The sequence below is a fragment of the Grammomys surdaster genome, unplaced genomic scaffold (assembly GCF_004785775.1).
Source record: "Grammomys surdaster isolate TR1022 unplaced genomic scaffold, NIH_TR_1.0 212, whole genome shotgun sequence".
Lineage (NCBI taxonomy): Eukaryota > Metazoa > Chordata > Mammalia > Rodentia > Muridae > Grammomys > Grammomys surdaster.
Window position 1 is genome coordinate 2,775,675 of NW_021604657.1, and position 19,460 is coordinate 2,795,134.

Genomic DNA, 19,460 nt, shown 5'->3' on the forward strand with positions numbered 1-19,460 from the left:
TTTAAATTTTATTCTCTCTCTCTCTCTCTCTCTCTCTCTCTCTCTCTCTCTCTCTCTCTCTCACACGCGTGCGCGCGCACACACACACACACACACACACACACACACACACACACACACGGTACCTATAAGCTTTCGCTGAAGCTGTGCGGAGCTGACTCAGTACTATATGACTGGTATATTGGCTCAGGCAATCCAGACTTGAGATAATCAGCACTTGGCAAGCCAGGGAAAGGAGAAGACGGTCCAGGATGACAGCCAGTACAGTGGAAGCCTTCTGTTCGTTCTCTCTCTCTCTCTCTCTCTCTCTCTCTCTCTCTGTGTGTGTGTGTGTGTGTCTGTCTGTCTGTCTGTCTGTCTGTCTGTCTGTCTGTTGATGCTCTCACTATATCTCTATAGTGACATGAATTTGAAATCAACCTAACTCCCTGCTGGGAAGTAGCATTCTGGAAGTATCACCAGCAAAAAGCCTTCTGCTGAAGCTAACATCATAGACAGTAGAAGAAAGACGAGAGGCTCCATGGCAGCACATGCTTCTGAGACAGCCAACCATGCAATCCTTCTCATCTTTGGTCACATAAGCTAGTAACTTTTCTCATCAGCTAGCAGCTACTTTGAACTGGACGTTTACTTACATGTGAAAACATTCTAGAATTGACATGCATTCACATAGTAGTGCTGAGGCTCCATTACATACAGGGGAGAAATTTATCTCAGGAAAGGAACTTTTCCAAGGTTGAACACAGATGAGAATTATGGTCTGCTGCTTCCGACCTTAATTCCCTATTCTGCTATTGAGAACTTTGGCATATCTCACACCTATCCAGTCAGTTCAATTCACCAGATTGTGGGGCTACAATGTTAACTAGTTACTATGAACTAGAAACTAATGTTTCTAGATATCTCTGAGTCAACAGAGACTTCAACTGATTTGCTCTGTCCTCAGGAAAATGTATAAAACCTGCCATGAAAGTGCACTGATCCTTTAGGCTTTTCCTTAAATACGGCATGGAAAACCCCTCATCAGGTAAACTGGACATAAGTGGCTTCATTGTGATTAAGGAGCTTTGCTCAGTGATGCGGCTAACAGGTAGCTTGACAGTACCAGTTCTCAAAAAGTAGTTTCTAGAAATACAACACAAAGTCATGACAAAGGGCTGTACCATAGATGCTGAGCCCCTCCCACTTGTCCCATCAAATGCTGTGACAGCCTTTACATTGTGAGTGTCCTGATCTCCAGGCTGGTGCCATCTGTTCCATTCTCCAATCAGCAGAGTGTTATTATTCCAAGTGAGAATCCAGAAGTATCTGCTTTAATGCTCATGTGTAGCTAATCCATCTCCAGAAAACGCCCTCTGCTTCCACCTGCAGTGTATCTGTAGCCATCTATCTGTAGTCAACTGAAAGTACCCTACTATCTCTTGCTAGATGTGTTCGGAATACATTTGTTGAAGTCTCTTCTGCTGCAGGGCTCATGACAAGCACACTCCGAGACAGACTCAGGAGCAATGCCTCTTCTACACCTTCCCTTCCTGGATGTTGCTCAGCCCCCACTGACTCACGGATTATCCACTCCTACCTTCCAGATGCCACACTTTCCATTCACTTGGCATCTCCATCTATGGAGCAGCAGATAGGTAGGAACAAGGGACATCCTGAGATCTGCAGTTATGATGACTCTTGCTCACAACCTGAGAAACGTACTGCTATTATCTGGATGGACAGGGCAGGCCTTCTTACATCAAATTCCTTCAGTGTACAGGCTGGGGGATGTGTTCATAAACAGCATTAGAAGATAAATCTGGCTGTAAGTTTGAAAGGTAGTTAAATGTAGGATGCACAAGGAGTAGGGCAGCGAGAGGCACAGCACTGAGCATTCAGTGCTGAACAGTACGCGCTGAAGAATGATGAAGCCTGCCAAGGAAAGGCATGATTTGGGAGGAGGTGCTTTCTAAACCTATTGTCCATCGCTGCTCCTTTTCACGTTAAATATGCTTTAATACCAGCTGTGTACTATTCTGAGAAGGTTTATTTATTCCTTGGTCCTCTCAAGGATTTACACCCCTATGAATATAAAGCCTCTAAGCTTCATGAGAAGGAGGATGCTGCTCCTTCCCAGCTTATTAATGAAGAGAATGCTGGGCTACAGAAACACTGACAGCCTGGCATCCCTCTTGGCCTACTTTAGGGAAAGGAGGCATTGTCATTCATGACTGTATGGTACACATGATCACTGACCAAATTTCAATTTCTTACTTAATTATCACCTTAGTCAACTTGAAATAATTCCCCAAGCAAAAGAAGAGACTGAGTTTTCAGCTTGCTAGTGAGATCAGTAATTATGATCACCCCAGATGCAGTTTTGCAGCCAAATAGGCAGACAAAAGGAAGAACGCCATGCAAGACTTTGAGGCCGAGATGGGCCTGGGTCCTCACCTGTCACATCTACAAGTTAGCTAACTGCTCTGACTTCTCTTTTTTTCATCTGTTAAGATGGCATTATTCGAAGGGAAGCTCTACAACATTCTCTCCCTGCTCTTATAGTGCCTGTTCCTGCAGAGGGAGATGGAAAAGACAGCTATCACCACTATTATGGTACAATTTGGATAGTTAGAGGCACTGCTCCTGCTGTTACATTCACAGATTTGGGAAGTCAGTTCCTTTTGGGTGGGGTCCTTTACTGAAAATAGTTTTTTTCTCTCACAAAATAGGTACTGATTACAGTTCCCCTTTCCTCTGTTCCTCTCAGTCCCTCTCCACCTCTCCTCTTATCCAGATCTAGCTTCTCTCTCTGTCTCATTACAAAACAAGCACGCTTCTGAGGAATAAGAACATAGAATATAATAAGATGAAACAAATACTAACACAATGGAAAAAGTCAAGACAAAGATCCCAAGAAAAAGACACACAAAGCAGACTCAGACCCAGAGACCCACACACGCTCACACTCAGGAATCTCATAAAAATACTAAGCTGGAACCATAATATATAGACAAAGAACCTATATGGTAAAAGAAAGGGAAAAATAACATAAATAAAAATAAGAAAAATCCCTGACATAACATCATGAGGCAGACTGGGAGGTGGGGAAAATTCAAAGGTGCTACTGAGCTTGTTTTCAACACACTGGCCAGCTACTGCATACAGTAGATGCAGTCCACCCTCACAAACTGTTTCTCCAGTGAGACTTCCCTGGCAAAAATGAATTTTTCATTTGCAAGTGGTGACAGTTGGAGGTCGCTTCTGGGTTAGGGATGGGGCATGTGTCCACGTCTCCTTGCAGCTCTAGGACCCCACTGAGTGCAGATGCGCACAGACTCTGTGCATGCTATGAAGGCCACTTCCTTCTACATACAGGTCACAATACACAGAATGAATGCAATACCCATAATTCCCTTTTGAGGAAGGAGGCAGGAGCAGTATAGAACAAACAAGTCACCAGTAAAACAATACAAATCCCTCCCAATGTGACTACAGGTTGCATGTCACACAGCAAAAATCCATCATTTTGATTAAGGATGAGTCATATGACCTAGGTAGTTGGTTACAAGGGCTCTGTCCTGCATGAGTCTGCAACAAGGGACATACAACCAAAATCATTCCTCTTAGGAAATTTTAACCTGACCAGTTGTGGGCATAGTCTGCGTAAGCAGGTTCACTCCTGCTGGTCATGTCTTGTGAGTACATTAAGACTGCTTTCTTTCATTCACACTCTCAGTGTGGACACTTCACTAAAAATGTCCCATCAGCAGCATAACTAGGCTGTGGATGACAGAGGACATTAGGTTCCTTATAGCTTTAAGGAGTCGGAGTTTGATATAATTCTTCCAGGAGGCATGCTCTGGTGGAAGTGTGACTGCTTCAGTCTCTATGGTCCCACTTGTCAGCAGAGCAGATTGTGTTGTGTGGATATTACAAAGGGGATCTATAGTGCTACCCACAGTCCTCCCCCTGGTCCCTGCAAAGGCTTTCCATGTAGCCGTTTCTAGAGGCAGGTCCACCTCAGATCTGTGCTTCTCATTATTATTCTCAAGCAGCCCAGTGAGTCCCCACAACGTGCACAGTACTATCAGTGGAAGTCAGATGACTAAAACCGCAGTGAACAAGGGAGAATCTCAATGAGTTTGCAGGAAGACAGCACATGTTTATATACAGCACATATTTTGGACTACACACCTGACTTAGGGTCAAGTGTAGGCTTTCCAACATGTAAGACTATGCAGGACAAATTCCCTTAATGTCTTTCAGCCTACATTTCTCAGTCTGTTAGAAAGATGTCAGGTCTTCTGTTCGACACATCTGCCTCAAGGGTTTACAAGGCAAGTTATATAATGCACTAGCACATCCAAGACACTCAACGTTTACCCTCTTCTTCACCTCTATATCACCCTTTCCCTAATTCAGTCCATCCATAACTGTGCACCTGGCTCCTGATTCCTCTCCACACCATATCAGATCACTCTGTTTGCCTTCTAAGGCATTTCCATAATGTATGGTCTATTTGGGCCAAACAAACAAGCCTGTAATCCAGGTACTTGTTCTTACTGAGATGGAAGAATCACTATCTCAAAGTTGCCCAGGCTAGAATGAGTTCAAGGTCAGTAGGTTACTTGGCAAAATCCTGAATGGAAAAAAAAATGGGAAAAACAAAAGGTCTGGGTATAGAATTCAGAACTAGAGAACCTGTCCAGTAACTGCACAGAAGGCCACTGGTTCAATGCCTAGCACTGAAGGAGGAAATAAATAAATAAAATAAACAAAGAAACAAATCAAAGCAAGCAAGCTTTGAGCAATCACTTCCAGCAACGTAACTGAAGACGAGAGATGATAGTGCCTGCTTAAAAGTCATTTACATGTTTATGAATGTCAAGTGATCTAGAATATGTGAAATTAACTCTTTAAATCCAATGTTCGTTTCAGTGCTGACTTGTACTTAGTACTGTTTTTCGACCGCTGTCTTCTTGTATGTCTAAACTGTGTGTGTCTGCCTGACAGCAATGGACAGGTTTCAGAATTCCTTTGACTTTGCTCCAGGCGATTATAACAGGCTCCTCAGAACAAAAAGCAGGAGTAGCAACAAAATTATTAATTAATAATAAAAAAACAAAACAACAGCATGAGCAAACAGTAGCAATCATCTGTTTTGCTACTTATGTGACTCATATGTTCATCAAATTACAACCTTACTATCAAGAAACTTAGGTAAAAGACCCAATGTAATATATATATAGTCCATAATCTATAAAGGTCTAGATTGAATGATAAAAATTCTAGCTCACTTTAATGAACAGATAATTTTGAAAATATGTATAGAAATAGGCACTTGTCAGGGAGAGAGCAGAGGTAGAAGAGAGCTTTGGTAAACAGCAGTTCCCATCTTTACAGCTGCTCAGGCAGACACTGGATTAGTGACCTCAGGCCTCACATCCCTCATCCAAGCCATTAGCAAATCAAATCTTCACCAGCTCAATCGAAACTGACCACTCCTCACCATTTTCTTTGCTACTACCATGATCCACACTGACCTCACCCCCATGGTAGTTTCCCATTAGCCAAGGTTTCCCTTTCTGAGGTTTCAGTTACATGTGATCATCCAGGGTCTGGAAATATTGCATGGAAAGTTCCATAAGAGTTCATGAGTAATTTAGTACTCATTTGTTTAATATTTAAATCTTTCATTACAGAACAGTTCTAACTGTTCTACATTATTAGTTATCATTAATCCATTGCTATGCCTAGTTTATATATTAAACTATCAGAGACATACACACACATGAAAAAGACAGCATTGTGTGACATTACATAAGCTCAGCAGTGACAGGCATCCTCAGTATTCCCCACTGTACTTAGATAACGGAAATTGCCTCCTAGGTGGTTTACTTGTTTTTGCTGTCACCTGCTATAACAGCTCCCACATAGAGGCCGAGAGATTCTGTTAAAACATCAGCTTGAATCAGCACTCCAGGGTCTTCTCATTCATTCCAGCTTCTATTCAAGATGGTACCACTTCATCCTTCTCTGGTCTCATCTCACGTCCCATTATTCTTCTCTTATCCCACATCAATAAACTGGTCTCTTTTCCCTCAAATAATGCCAGCATGTGTTCAATAAATACTATCCTGCAGTCTTACTTCACCAAAGTCTTTACAATTGTTTAAGAGTTTTACCATTTTGTTCTCAACTTTAATACTTGTATAGGCTTTACTGGACCTATAAATGTTATAAAAAACCTTATTTCATGTAGAGATATGAGAAAAGATAATTATGGCTTCCCAAAATGTCCCTGTTTGCTGATTGGAAACAAGGCTTAGAACTGCCTGGGTCCCGAGAGGGGAGACCATCCTGGGTCTGTGTAAGCACTCAAGGCTTTGAAATGGAACTTCTCTTGGCTTTGAACAGAAAAAAAGATATGTAGCAGAAGGGCCAGATGGACAGTTTTTCCCGTCTCTGAAGATGGAAAAGAGAGACTTTGAGGAAGGAATAAGAGAAGCCATAAGACAACAGGAAAGGCAAAGATGGATTCCCCTAGAGCCCCGAGAAAGCTACGTCATTTTGCTTACTCCCTGATTTTAGCCCAGTGAAACTCCAGCCTTACAACAAACCTATACTGGTATAGATACTATAGATCTGTGATATTTAAACTAATAAATACCTTCTCAGGAGGAACATAAAATACAATTATGACATACATGATGCTGATTATCTGAAAAATAAAGAAATGAATACAGGGACTCTTGGGGATAATTTTCTATTCCAGTAGACACCTGCCACAGTGAGGAGGTGGTGGTATTATTTCTATGACATAGAAAAAAACAAACCAGTAGACATGAACTCCATATAAAGTGAGTAGTGACATATCCAATGGATGAATACCTTGCCTCTAAAACTGTAGGCTCCACTCTATGGGAATGTCAGTCATCCACTGAAGACATCAGCAGAGGAGATAAGGCAAGAACTGGAACTCTGTGTAAGCTTCTGACCTTGAAGAAATTACCTAACCTCTGAGCTTGAGCCGACTTCTCAATTAAAGATCAAAATGCTCACATTGAAAGACTTCTTGTGGCATTTACTGACGATAGTCTGCCTGATACACAGTAAGTGAGCTATAAATGGTAGCCACTAGTCATGCATCACACAGGACAGATGAGCTCTAAAGTCTTATGTAGTGTCAGCATGACATCCCTCTGGATATGTCCATAGGAAGCAGCATTTTTTTCTTCAGTTTCTTTGGCCCATAAAGCAGGAATTTTCCCTTATAGGTCTGAGGAAAGTAGATGCTGCTTTAGTCTTTCTTCTCTATTTATTCTCTATTCCAGAGAATAGTGACAGCCCATACGTGACAAGGGGGAAAGATACTGATCCTCACACCCAGTCCTGCCCTTTCTGTTACAGGCTTACCTGGCTATTGCAAGAAAGTATTCTACCATTAACTGTGCCTTTTGTTGGCAGTTGTGTATGGTCCAGGGCCACACTTAGGCTTCAGAGCACATGCTTCTACATGCTCATATGGTTACTGACCGTTTGAAAGTAACTTGTCTGAATGGACTTATAGTGTAAGTACATATACCATATCTTTACAAACTTAGTTAAAAAGTGAATGCAAATTCCCATGAATATCTTACACGGGTCACCTGTTGGGATGATAATATAGAGGACAACTTCACTTACGTTACACTTGAAACTCCACATGTGTCACATGATAGATCTACTCTAAAGTCCTAACTAGGACTTGACTCTCTGGAGTCTGAGAATAGGAAGGAGGTATGCCTTCCCACCAGCATGAGTGAACGGCAAGCAGCCTGTGTCTGGCAGGGCTGGGTGAAGACCTAATTCAGGATAAAGAGGGTGGACATGAGAAGTAAGACACATTCTCCTCTCCAGTTTTACCAATAACAATGCTGAAATCTTGACTAAATTATTTTCATGCATTTATTCTTCACCTCTCATGTGGTGCACATAACAAATGTGACTAAGCACATGCATAAAAACAATAACCTTAGAATTTGAAACTGTGTTTCATGTAAACATCAAAACTGTGACAGCTACACTTGTTAAAGGTGACGGCTTTCAGTAAAGTCCAGAAACTATCAGGAGTCCCAAGATTACTTCAAAGTATGGTTTGTAAACTCTAAGGAATCCTTAAATTATTTCACGGAGGTTTAAAAATAAATATCATTTTTATAATGACAAAAAGGTATTGTTTACACATTTCCAGTGCATTGACACTTGTACTCTGAATGGCAATGCAACCATAGGTGAAGCTGTGAGGACTAAACACAAAGTGAACTACAGCACAAGTCCTACATCTACTCTGACATTCCTCGTATGAACGTTCTGGATGACAGAACGGAAACAATTAACTTTGTTGAGTGCAATCGCTGTGTGCATGTTAATATTCCATGTGAAGAAGGAAGCTGTGTACACTTCCCTGCACACACAGTGTGATCAGGACGGAGAAGCTGTGCAATCATGTCAACTGTGAGCAGAGAGAGCCTGAGCTTTCTTGGTAAAACTCTTACTTGAAAGAGCAACTGACAAACTACAGATCTATTCAGACCTGAGCATCTGGTTGATATTTTCTTTAAACTGAAAAAAAAAATGCCACTTCAAGGAAAATGTACATAATATTTGTTTTCAATGATAAAGTTTAATTTTTTAAAAGGAAACCTGCGTCTTCCACTCTTAGCCTAACAGCATCTGGAAAACAATAATCAAGCTTTCTTTGATGAAAGGCTGGTGCCTTTCACACTAGTACATGTAACTTTCTGACATTAAACAATGCAATGTCTCAACATTTGAATGAACTATATAATCCAGTGTACCACTCTTTCTAAATGCCTAATGCAATTAAATGTTTTTTTGCATCCTCACTGTGAGCTAATATTTAGAACTTTTCATGCTCAAATGTAGTATCAAAATACTTTCCAAAATTGTGGCTACAGCAACATCCTCTTCCCAGCCTCCCATCTGTGTAAGGCTGACTTTTCTTTCTGTGCCACAGTCAGAGCAACAGTCTAAATGCAGAGGCTGAGGAGACCTAGCTGCCTGGAAGAGCCTTCCACAGCCAGCCCAGTCTTTGAGACACTGAGCTCCACAAAGCAGACTGTGGGCAGCTCTGGCCCAGGCTGGGTGTTTATGTTGATGCAGCCACATTTGAGTTGTCTGTGCTCTTGTAAGTAACTCTGTCACTCACACTACTGTAAATGACCCTTCACTCCCACGCTTTTAACTGCCCACTCACCTATAGTTCTGTAAGGACTCCGAATAAACTCATTGGATTACCAAGTTAGGCTTTTAAGATAACTTTAACTGCTGTTGATGGCTTGGTTTCCTATCTAGGGTGAATTTGCTCACATTTCCCTGGGAACAGTGTTACCCACTCTCACTTGCTGTATTTAATTGATAAACTCAACAGTACGAGCCACTCTGGCTACCTCAGCAATGTAGGATGCAACAGATACACATTTCTACTTTTTTTCCCCTTCAGCATAGTTATCACCTAGTGTCAGCAAAGATTAGCTGCTCAATATGACAGTGCTATTTGGTGAACATTTTCCCCAGAATGTCTAAGAATTCTGCTAATGTAAATGTTAATTAAACAACTGTCAGTACAAGTACAGAAAACCATCACTGACATGTTCACTGTGGAGTCAGCATATGATGCAGACTTCAGGAAATTCCTATTTGAATTTTAGTATCTGAACAATTGCTGACTGTCTTCCTAGGCACTCTAGAAAAAGCTTACAAATTCTTTCTAAAAATTTGGTTCTGAATTAAACGTGGGCACACTCCTGAGAACTGCACACTGTGTATGAATAACACATCTTCACTTTACATTTTCAGCATCATGTACAAGCTGTGGGAACATCTGGTGTTTTGAAAACTTGAACAAATCCAGTTGTATTCCTTCTTCCAAATGTGTCCTCTAACATGTGGGGCTTTTGTCTCATAATTCATCCCCTCCCCTCTCTCAGTACTGAATGGTTTCAAATATGCATTTTTTGTCTAAATGTAATATATTTCTGCTTTAATCTAACCAGAAAGTGAAAAGCTAAACAATAAAATGGAGGAACAATTTAAAGTTTTAAAACAGAATTTTAAAGGTAATTATTTTACTTTTATAATTCTCCTGGTGCACTAGAGAACTCACTCTTGAGAACATTCTACGAAAACAAAATGCTGTGCCTGGTCTATACCACCTGGACAAAAGAACAACCCAGTAACTGACTGAAGCTTCACTACACACACACAGACAACTTTCAAATGGTTCACAGACGCCTTGAAAGCTTAGGACAAGATTGGTTTAGAAGATGAACATAGGATATAATTTAAAATCCTGACGCTTAAGATATCACAGAAGCTACAACTCCAAGTGAGGTCTAGATACAGCTCAAGTTTCCACATGAACAGATTACAGCTGAAGAAGGTCCAGCACTACCTGCCTGGTCCGACCTCCACAAGTAGGCTCCCACTTAGCACACACCACAGGGGATGCACAGATATTCAAAGCAGCCTACAGCTTGAGGAGGGGCGAGGATACTGTGTTGAAAGGACGGGCCTTCTCTCTTCTTGCTTAGTCTTTGCCTATTCCTTCAGCAGTGCTCAGTTCTAACTCATGAGTTTCTCTCTCTCTCTCTTTTCTTTAGCCTCCTGGGTGGATTGGTCCCTTCCCACACATTACACACTTGCCACCCACCTCATTTGAACTCAGCCCTGCTGTGGCCATGACCCGTCACAGGCTGTTTAGTGCTGCTCTCTGCCGGCAGTCTGGTTCTAGTGCTCCTTGAGTTTCAGACTGGGTCCACTGATATATCCCTGTGAATTCCTACAGGTAGTAAAGTATAATGGCCAGGAAAGGACACATGTGGCTTTCTTCAGCTCAAACTGTGGCTCCTCATTACCAGCTCTATTTTGCTTCTGGAAACAATAATAGCTTCCTCAAAGATTCTTCATCCTTAGCCTCCTCTGGAAGAGCCAACGTCTAATGGATTCTCACAGCTGAAAAGTGACATGGCAGATTCATCTGAGCCCAACCATAGGCTGTCCTTAAGAACATCTTGCTAGCTTTCTTTAAAGTCATCCTACTTCCTTCCTTAAAATAATGATTATCAACATTTTAAAACAGTGGGTGTAAACTTTAAAATCAAGTTATCATTCAAATTAGCTGGATTATATTAACCAAAAATGAAAAGGTTCTTGGTTACCCACAACTTAGAGTCTAGTGAATAACTAAAATTTAGAATTTACCTGAGCCAAATTCCAAATGAATACTTTGCAAGACTTAGCAACTATCCTGTAATAGCAGCATAACAATTACAACAAATGGTTTTGGGGAAGGTACTACATACACTTGCTGTCTTGGGGGAAAAAAAGGCAGCAGCAGCTGTGGCAGAGGAGGAAGACTGTAATTGCAAAGGCAGAGGCTGAGTGCTATTCTAAGAGACACAATGCCCTGGGCTCAAGCACTGAACATACATTTGCCTAGCAGGATTATTTGGGTCAGGGGGCAAAAAGGAGAGAGGGCCCTATCACATACTTTGACTTCAGGTGCCTACTGATGAGGTGTGGAGAGAAGGTCTTAGAACGAGGTCAAAGGGCTCAGATTTAAACACAGATCACTGGGAACTACTACGGCATGCAATCCCAGAAACATCCTACTGCCATAATCTACTCTGTGTCACACTCATGTAAAAAATCCTAAGGGCTCCACCAGAGAAGGTGTCAGACTGGGTTCTGAGTAAAATTATATCAAGGATGGACAATGGTCTCCCTTACTTTTCACAATTTAAAATAAAGGATGATGTGTTTACCAATGAGAAATATAACAAGTTAAAATATACATATAAATTAGACTGGGTATCTTTAGTTTTTATTATTTCTTTATATGTAACAGCAGAAAGTTATTTCTCAATTAAGTTCAGCAAAAAAGAAAGCCAAGTCTTCCCATGAAAGCCTAAACCTTTAGAAAAACTTAGAATTTTTTTTTAATTCAAGAAAGAAAATAAAAACAAATCTTTGGAATGCCAGCACAATTTTCATTTTTTTTTTTTGTCAAAGTACTCTCATCTAACTTGAGCGATTTTCAGTTACCTTGGACACAGCTTTTGGAGAAAATGTAATTGCATCCATAACAGTGATGAGGTCATCTGGACAGAGTCGATCAAAGTACTTCAGGCAGACATCATAGGCATGAAGCCACTCTGCAGAAGACTCCGGAGCCTGCTTCATGAGGTGGGGATCTCCAGTCCAGAATAATTTCTGCAACCAGACAGTGTACAGAGAGCTGGGGGAGAGCATCTGCCCATCCTTCTCGGGGATTCTGGGAGCAAGTTTGGAAATAGATAAGATATTCTGACTCGTGAGCACAGGCTCCAGTGCTTCCAGCGCATCCTCACTTTTATCCGTCAGCTTCTTATAATTAAGACCTATTGGGGGGAAGAGAAAGGAAGGAAGTGGCTGACTGTAATGGGAACACACAGGCACCTCACACTCACACAACCCTTGTGAGTGGCTGGATGAAAAGACAGTAGTTTAACCGAGAGCTTTAGGCTTTCATGAGAAGACCAGAAACTGAGGTCTAGCCCAGGCCGGACCTGAGCTGTGCAATCCCACATCATTCAACTCATGAAGCTCTCAGTGTCATTCTCCATATCCTCAATGAGTAGCCATCTCCTTGCCTCTGCAGCTTATGTCCCAAAGCAACTACACTGCCTTCTATCAGTAGAGTCGCCAAACTGCTCATTTGTCACCAGCTACTAGCTATCAGAACATCTCATGACCTAAAGGGGACTCTTACAGTTGCCATTAAAAGAAGATGAACTTAGACCAAAGTGCCACATTAAGTCTGAGGCACCACAAAGAGACTTAAGGATTATTAGCACATTTAATTTCCTAGTTATAAACACAAGAACACCACTTTAAACATTCCAAAAATTTGTCAAGATGTAAACATTCCTCTTTTACATGTTCCATGGATATCATATGTATTTAAGATCATACATAAATATAAAATATATATTTAAGATTTTATTTCTTTTATGTGTACGAATGAGTACCTGCGTCCGTGTCTGTGCACTACACATGTAGGAGGTCAGAAGAGGGTACCACATCTCCTGGAACTTGAGTTCCAAGGAATTGTCAGCTGCCATATTAAGGGGGCTGGGAACCAAACTAGGAATTCAGCAAGAGCAGCAAGTGCTCCTAACTGCTGAGCTGCCCTCCAGCCCCACAAGCCCCATAACTATTTTAAATAAATGGTTCTACTGAAGGGAAAATTTGCCAAACCATCTAAGAATAAGATATCACTCATATCACATTGTTAAATACAGAAGATGATGAAGGAGGGCTATCTGCAGCAGATCTACATGAAGTTAATGGGAAATTTCAGAAGATTTCTGTCTTTTCCTAATGCTTAATTCTCCCACTGCAGATAAAGGAGGTGGAAGATACTAACTAAAGTCACCTTCAGAAATCTGTGGTCTTAATATGTCAATAACAATATATGAGCACAGCCGGCTGTGTGTAGGAAATTAATCCCTAGATTTCATTTAGAAGAAAGGTTGGCCAGCAAGAACATGGAGTCCTACCTGATGCAACAACTTTAAATTTCTTCAGTAGGCGGATGTGGACTTCTGGTTTAATAGCAGTTGTTTCAAAGTCAGCACAGCCACAGCTTTCCAGGAGAGTGAAATAATACAGCAGCCTTTCATGATCAAGACCCTCGATGGTGGGGTAGATATACTTGACCATGTGTTTATGAAAGGACTGAGGATCTGTCTTCAAAGTGTCAAAGAGACAAAGGGTTTGAGCTCGCTTTTCAATTTCTCCTGTGGACAAACTGAAATCAAGAACCAAACAGACTATATTACAATACTGTTCTTTAAATAAACATTATCTTTAAGCCCTGGCAGAAAGGCTTATTTATATTAGTGTGTGTGTGTGTGTGTGTGTGTGTGCGTGTGTGTGTGTGTGTGATATGGAGGGTCCCACATAATAAGCATGACATCATGAGCAGGTGGAGGTCAGGGGACAGCTTTGGGGAATCAGTCCTTTCCTTCAGCATGGGTCCTGGGACAGGCCATCAGGGTTGTGAAGAGTGCTTGTTCTCACTGAGCTATCTTGCTGGCCAAAAGAGGGCACTTCTAATGAGTATTTTCTAAGTAGCCACAAGACTTATGCAGTGGATATAAAGAGAAATAAACACAGGATACCCTCCTACTATGTGGCTTTCACATGTCACTAGAGGCAGAACCACAGCAGCTCTAAGAAAGGCATTCCTGTAGTTCCAGAACCACCATTTCTTGACAGGTAGGCCATAAAACATCAGGCATTTATTCTAAATCATTTGTGATCTCCACACACATGTGTAGGAACACACACAAACTACACAAGTAAATAAAAGTGGAAATTTAAAAGAAAGAAAGAAATCAAAGGGTAAGAATAAAAGCCCGCCATCTAGGCATATCTTACATCCGAGAGTGCTGAATTAATATTCAGTAAACATCAACTTTATGCCAGATTCACGTAGGATTAATACAGGAAGGAAATAATTATGCTTTCAATATTATCTATAGGATTGCTTATTGAATAAAAGATACATTTTAATATTTAATTTCATACTAATTTAAGTATCCTTTTATATTAACTCAAATTCTAATATAAACTTTAAAGGAAGTTATTTAAGGCTAATATGCTGAGATTTAAAAAAAAGTTCATGGTATTTTATCTGCCCGATTGGCTTCTCTGAATTTTATTGAGCTGGAGAGAGAAGGCAGCTCTATTTGATCTTTTGATATTTTGTTTTTCCCTACATAGAAGCCTCAGGTCTTGTACAATCCCAGGGCCATAGTCAGGGCGCGACATCATTCTCCAATAGTGAGGTCCTTTAGGTAGCCCACTATACCAACAGAAATGCTGTTTCTAGAACTCCCAAAAATACTTGGGGGAAACTGTGAATAGTCACGTAGGAAAGTGAAAGCAAACTTCTCATATTTCTTCATAATGTGAAAAGTGAGTCAGATCAAAATTCCTTCCACCAGTCAGAATGGCCAAGATCAAAAACTCAAGTGACAGACATCACATGCTAGCAAGGCTGTGAAGAAAGGGGAACACTCCTCCATTGCTGATGGGATTGCAAACTGGTACAACCACTCTGCTCTGGAAATCAATCTGACAGTTTCTCAGAAAGTTGGAAATAGTTCTACCTGAAGGGCTAGCTATATTGCTCCTGGGCATGTACCCAAAAGATGCTCCACCATCCCACAAGGTCACATGCTTTATTATGTTCACAGCAGCCTTATTAGTACTAGGCAGAAACTTGAAGCAACCCAGCTATCCCTCAACTGAAGGATGAATTCAGAAAACGTGGTTCACTTACATAATGGAATACTATTGAACTATTAAAAACAAGGACATCATGAATTTTTCAGGCAAATTGGTGGAACTAGAAAATATCGTCCTAAGTGAAGTACCCAGACCCAAAAGGACATGCATGGCCTGTACTTACTGATGAGTGGATATTAGCCATAAGGTACAGAATATCCATGATATACAGACCCAAAGAAGTTAAACAAAAAGGAAGGCCCAAGTGCGGATGCTTCAGTCTCACTTAGAAGGGGGAGCAAAATACTCATGGGACAGAGAAGGAGGCAGGGACCTGGGTGAAAGAGGGGAGAGGGAAGGGATTGGGGGGCATGATCAGGTATGGGGAGAGACAGGAGAGAGGCCCACAGGGCCAAGAGAATGAATACAAATATGTAGCTGGCAGGAATCGAGGGTAGGGGAGACCCCTAGGAAGTCTAAGAGACCCAGGACTCAATGCCAGTGACCTTAGCCAAAATGCCAACATGTGAGGATATGGAACTTGAAGAGATCACCTCTTATAGCCAGGTAGGATCCCCCAGCAGAGAGATGGGGACACAAACCCACCTACAAAACATTTTGACTCAAAATTGTTCCTGTCTAAAAGAAATACAGGAACAAAAATCTAGCAGAGACTGAAGGAATGGTCAACTAGTAAATGGTCCAACTTGTGATCATCCCTTGGGCAGCCACCAGTCCTAACACTATTACTGACGCTATGATGCGCTTATAGACAGGAGCCTAGCATGGCTTATTAGAGGCTTTACCAGCAGCTGACTGAAACCGATGTAGATACTTACAGCCAACCATTGGACTGAGTTTAGGGACCCATAGTTAGGGGAAGGACTGAAAGAGCTGATGAAGATAGCAACCCCAAGGAAGACCAACAATGTCAACTCACCCGGACCCCTTAGAGCTCCCAGAGACTCAGCCACCAACCAAAGAGCATACAAAGGTTGGTCCAAGGCCCATGGAATATATGTAGTAGTGGCCTGCCTTGTCTGGCCTCAGTGGGAGAGAATGAGACTAATCCTGTAGAGACTTGATGCCCCAGGGATGAGTAGATAACTGAGGGGGGCACCTTCTCAGAGGCAGAGGTGAGGAGGGATAGAAGAAACAACTTTGCAAGGGGGACAAGATGGGAGTCTCCCTTGGTGTAAACATTTGGTGTAAATAAATAAACTTATTAGCTAACTTTAAAATGGGAGTGAGGTCTGAGAATGATGCAGTGAGGAAGAAAATAGTAAACAGTGTTACCTCACTAAGATGATCTGCCCTGCAGCTGTGCAGACTGCAAGGCTACAGAGGACAGGCAGGAAGAACTTGGTAGTCATTATGTTGGTTCTTGTGCTAGTAACTTAGAGCTGGGCCATTATCAAGTTGTGGATGACAAATAGCTACTGTGATCTCTCTAGCCTCAGACTGTGTTTGCTCACTATCTTAGAGAGCAACTGTGCTCTCAAGAAGGGCAGCACCCACAGTAACAGCTGTCTTACAAACAGCACCCATCTTTAATGGTTCTTCCTCCTGGCAGCAATGTCCTCAGAGTCCTGTTACATCACATCCCTAAAGCCACAATAAACAGTGTTCAGTGTAAAGCCATCCACAAAATGGACAATGGCTCCATAACAGCTTACTTAGCTTCTGTTTGACTTCGTTCTGAATCCAGTCCTTCTCAATATGACTTCTCACCCAGTCAGATATGTACTGACAACTCAGTTTGTCTCCTGTACAATTTCAGCTAATTATCTTGTCAAGATGGATCCTGAAATACCTTTACTGACACACGATAAAGACCCAAGCACCGCTCTCCAGTAAATTACAATGTACTAAGATCTTCGTAGATGGCAGTAATCAATAGCCTATTTTAATAGCTTTCATTGAAATAAACTTATCCTCTTTGAAACAAGAAATTAAATCTTTGCTTGGAAAACAATTCTAAAGAATTTCACTCAAGGAAGCCAAAAAAATACTGTGAAACATTTTCTCATCTAACTAATAATTACCTTGAAAATGGTTTCAGTGCTTCTTTCCTGGACTGAGGTGTAGCTGGGAAGCAGCTCATATTCCATGTGTTGCCTATTTAACTTTCAAGGGCTAACTACTAGAAGCCATTGGTTGTACTTAATGTTCAAGGAATAAATTATTATAACTAATCCTATGATCAAGATGTTCTACAATGCCTTCAAGTTGTCAATAACTTGAAAATGATTCAAAACAGCATGTACTAAAGGGACTTTTATTTGTACAGGAAAACAAATTTATTTAAACACATTTTTCTTTATTCAGTCTGAGACTGAGTGATAATATAAACCCATTATCTGGCTAAAAGAGAAGAGGACGGAGGAATGAGAATGGTGAAGACAAAGAAGGCTGTTGGAGAAGCTGGAGGGAACACACAGAGGGGAAAGGGAGAGGGGGGGCATGACTTACAGGCAACCCATCAGCACTTTGGCTCTGCCAAATACTCTCTGAAGATAAGCTTGCTTCTATTTCCTGAAAGAAGCCACTATGCTAACTGGAAAAAGGTTGGAGCTGGTCCCAAGTTAGATCTTCCAGAGGTAAACTAATGTGTCCATCAGAGAATTGTGTTGGGCACAGTTGAGACACAATGACTATGCATTTTCCATAGAGACTAAGTCCCAAAGCATGAAGAGTCACAAATCCCAATGAGTGACTCCAATGGATGAGTGGCTTCACCATTGGCAACTGTGAAATGACATAAACACCCTCTGAATGACAGCCACACTTGGGAAGGGGGTCAAATTAAGTTATTTAGCACAAGAATGCCTCATGGAAGACACGGCTAACTTGACTAATTTTTGTACATTACCAAGGTAGACAGTTGATGAAAGAATTGATGGTATCTTAAAAGTCTATTTTTTGTACCAACGATACTCAAGGGGTTCCTTCATCAGGTATTTTAGTATGTAAATGCAGTGTCAATCTTGAAGCCCGTTCATAAGTTTTATCTCCTTCCCAAGGACAATCCTGTCTCTTAAGTTTTTGACCATGAAAGGTCAATTTTGACAGGTTTATTCAACTACATACTATTTGCATCTTTAACAATATTGCCATAAATACCATAGCACAGATACAGTAACAGACACCATCTATTAAATAGTCATTATGAACTGTATCATCATTACCCTCATGGCAATAGCTGAGAACCATACTGACTTGAAGAGTGATCAGTCAGATGTACTGCAGTGGGCATAAGATGAACTTGGTAAATGTAGAGTAAAAACTAACAGTAATGGGCACGTTTCAAAACACTCTTTAATAAGACAAATATTCAGTATAAATTTCTAATTTCATGGCATTTAAAAATTGCATAAGTAATTTTCCAGGGGGAAAAAACATAGGAATGGTCATGATAGTAAACAGCCTGTTTGGGCCTCACAGTTTTGTCTCTAAGTCTCACAACCCTGAAGGTTGTAGGGGTACCACAGCAGAACTACGGGGATGGGAGAACTAAAGTCTGCTGGGGATGGGGGCTATGAGACTATGTACTTGTAACAGGCAAAACAGCAAAGTCGATGTTTTCATTAAAACTAATAAGAGGAAGAAAAAAAAAGGAAAGGAGAGATATAAGGAGGGAAGAGACTGAAGTATGGATGCGTAGGTGGGTCAGCCAACAGAAGCAAGTGGCACCCATTAGGGAGTGTTTGCGCACCTTATAGAGCAGGTTAGCTTCTTACCACTTAATCACCTATGTTGTATTATTCTTTGCTTATAGTTGTCAAGTACAAGCTCCAGAGAAGAGGATCATCTAGTTCAAAACCACACAGATATCATTACATGCACAGAATTGGTCCAGCCATCTGGACTTGAGGGAGGACATCGGCTGCCTAACACTGCCCTACTTGCACCTACCTATCAAGGTGGTGCTGCAGGTCAAACTCAGCCAGAGGAAGGAAAAGAACCAGGGAAGAAATGAACCTCATGGGTTGACCAGCGATACTATTTTAAGGAATATTAAGACAATGAATACTCTGAAGCAGAGACGAGCATTTTTGTTATTCTAGTGGTTAACTTCCCAAGGGCACTGGCTTTACTAATAAAATGTTGGGCAACTTTAACAGTATTTACAAGGCTTA

At 41.2% G+C, this 19,460-nt stretch overlaps 1 protein-coding gene across 1 annotated transcript in view; it reads right to left on the bottom strand.

The window, feature by feature from the left end:
• The window catches only part of Nbas (neuroblastoma amplified sequence), a 285,612-nt gene that overhangs the window by 67,235 nt on the left and 198,917 nt on the right, over positions 1-19,460 (bottom strand). Inside the window, exons 43-44 of the mRNA XM_028772232.1 lie at positions 13,587-13,837; positions 12,091-12,425 (exon numbers count right to left, since the gene is read on the bottom strand). Coding sequence (XP_028628065.1) covers positions 12,091-12,425; positions 13,587-13,837 — 586 coding nt within the window. The remainder of the gene's footprint in view (positions 1-12,090; positions 12,426-13,586; positions 13,838-19,460) is intronic.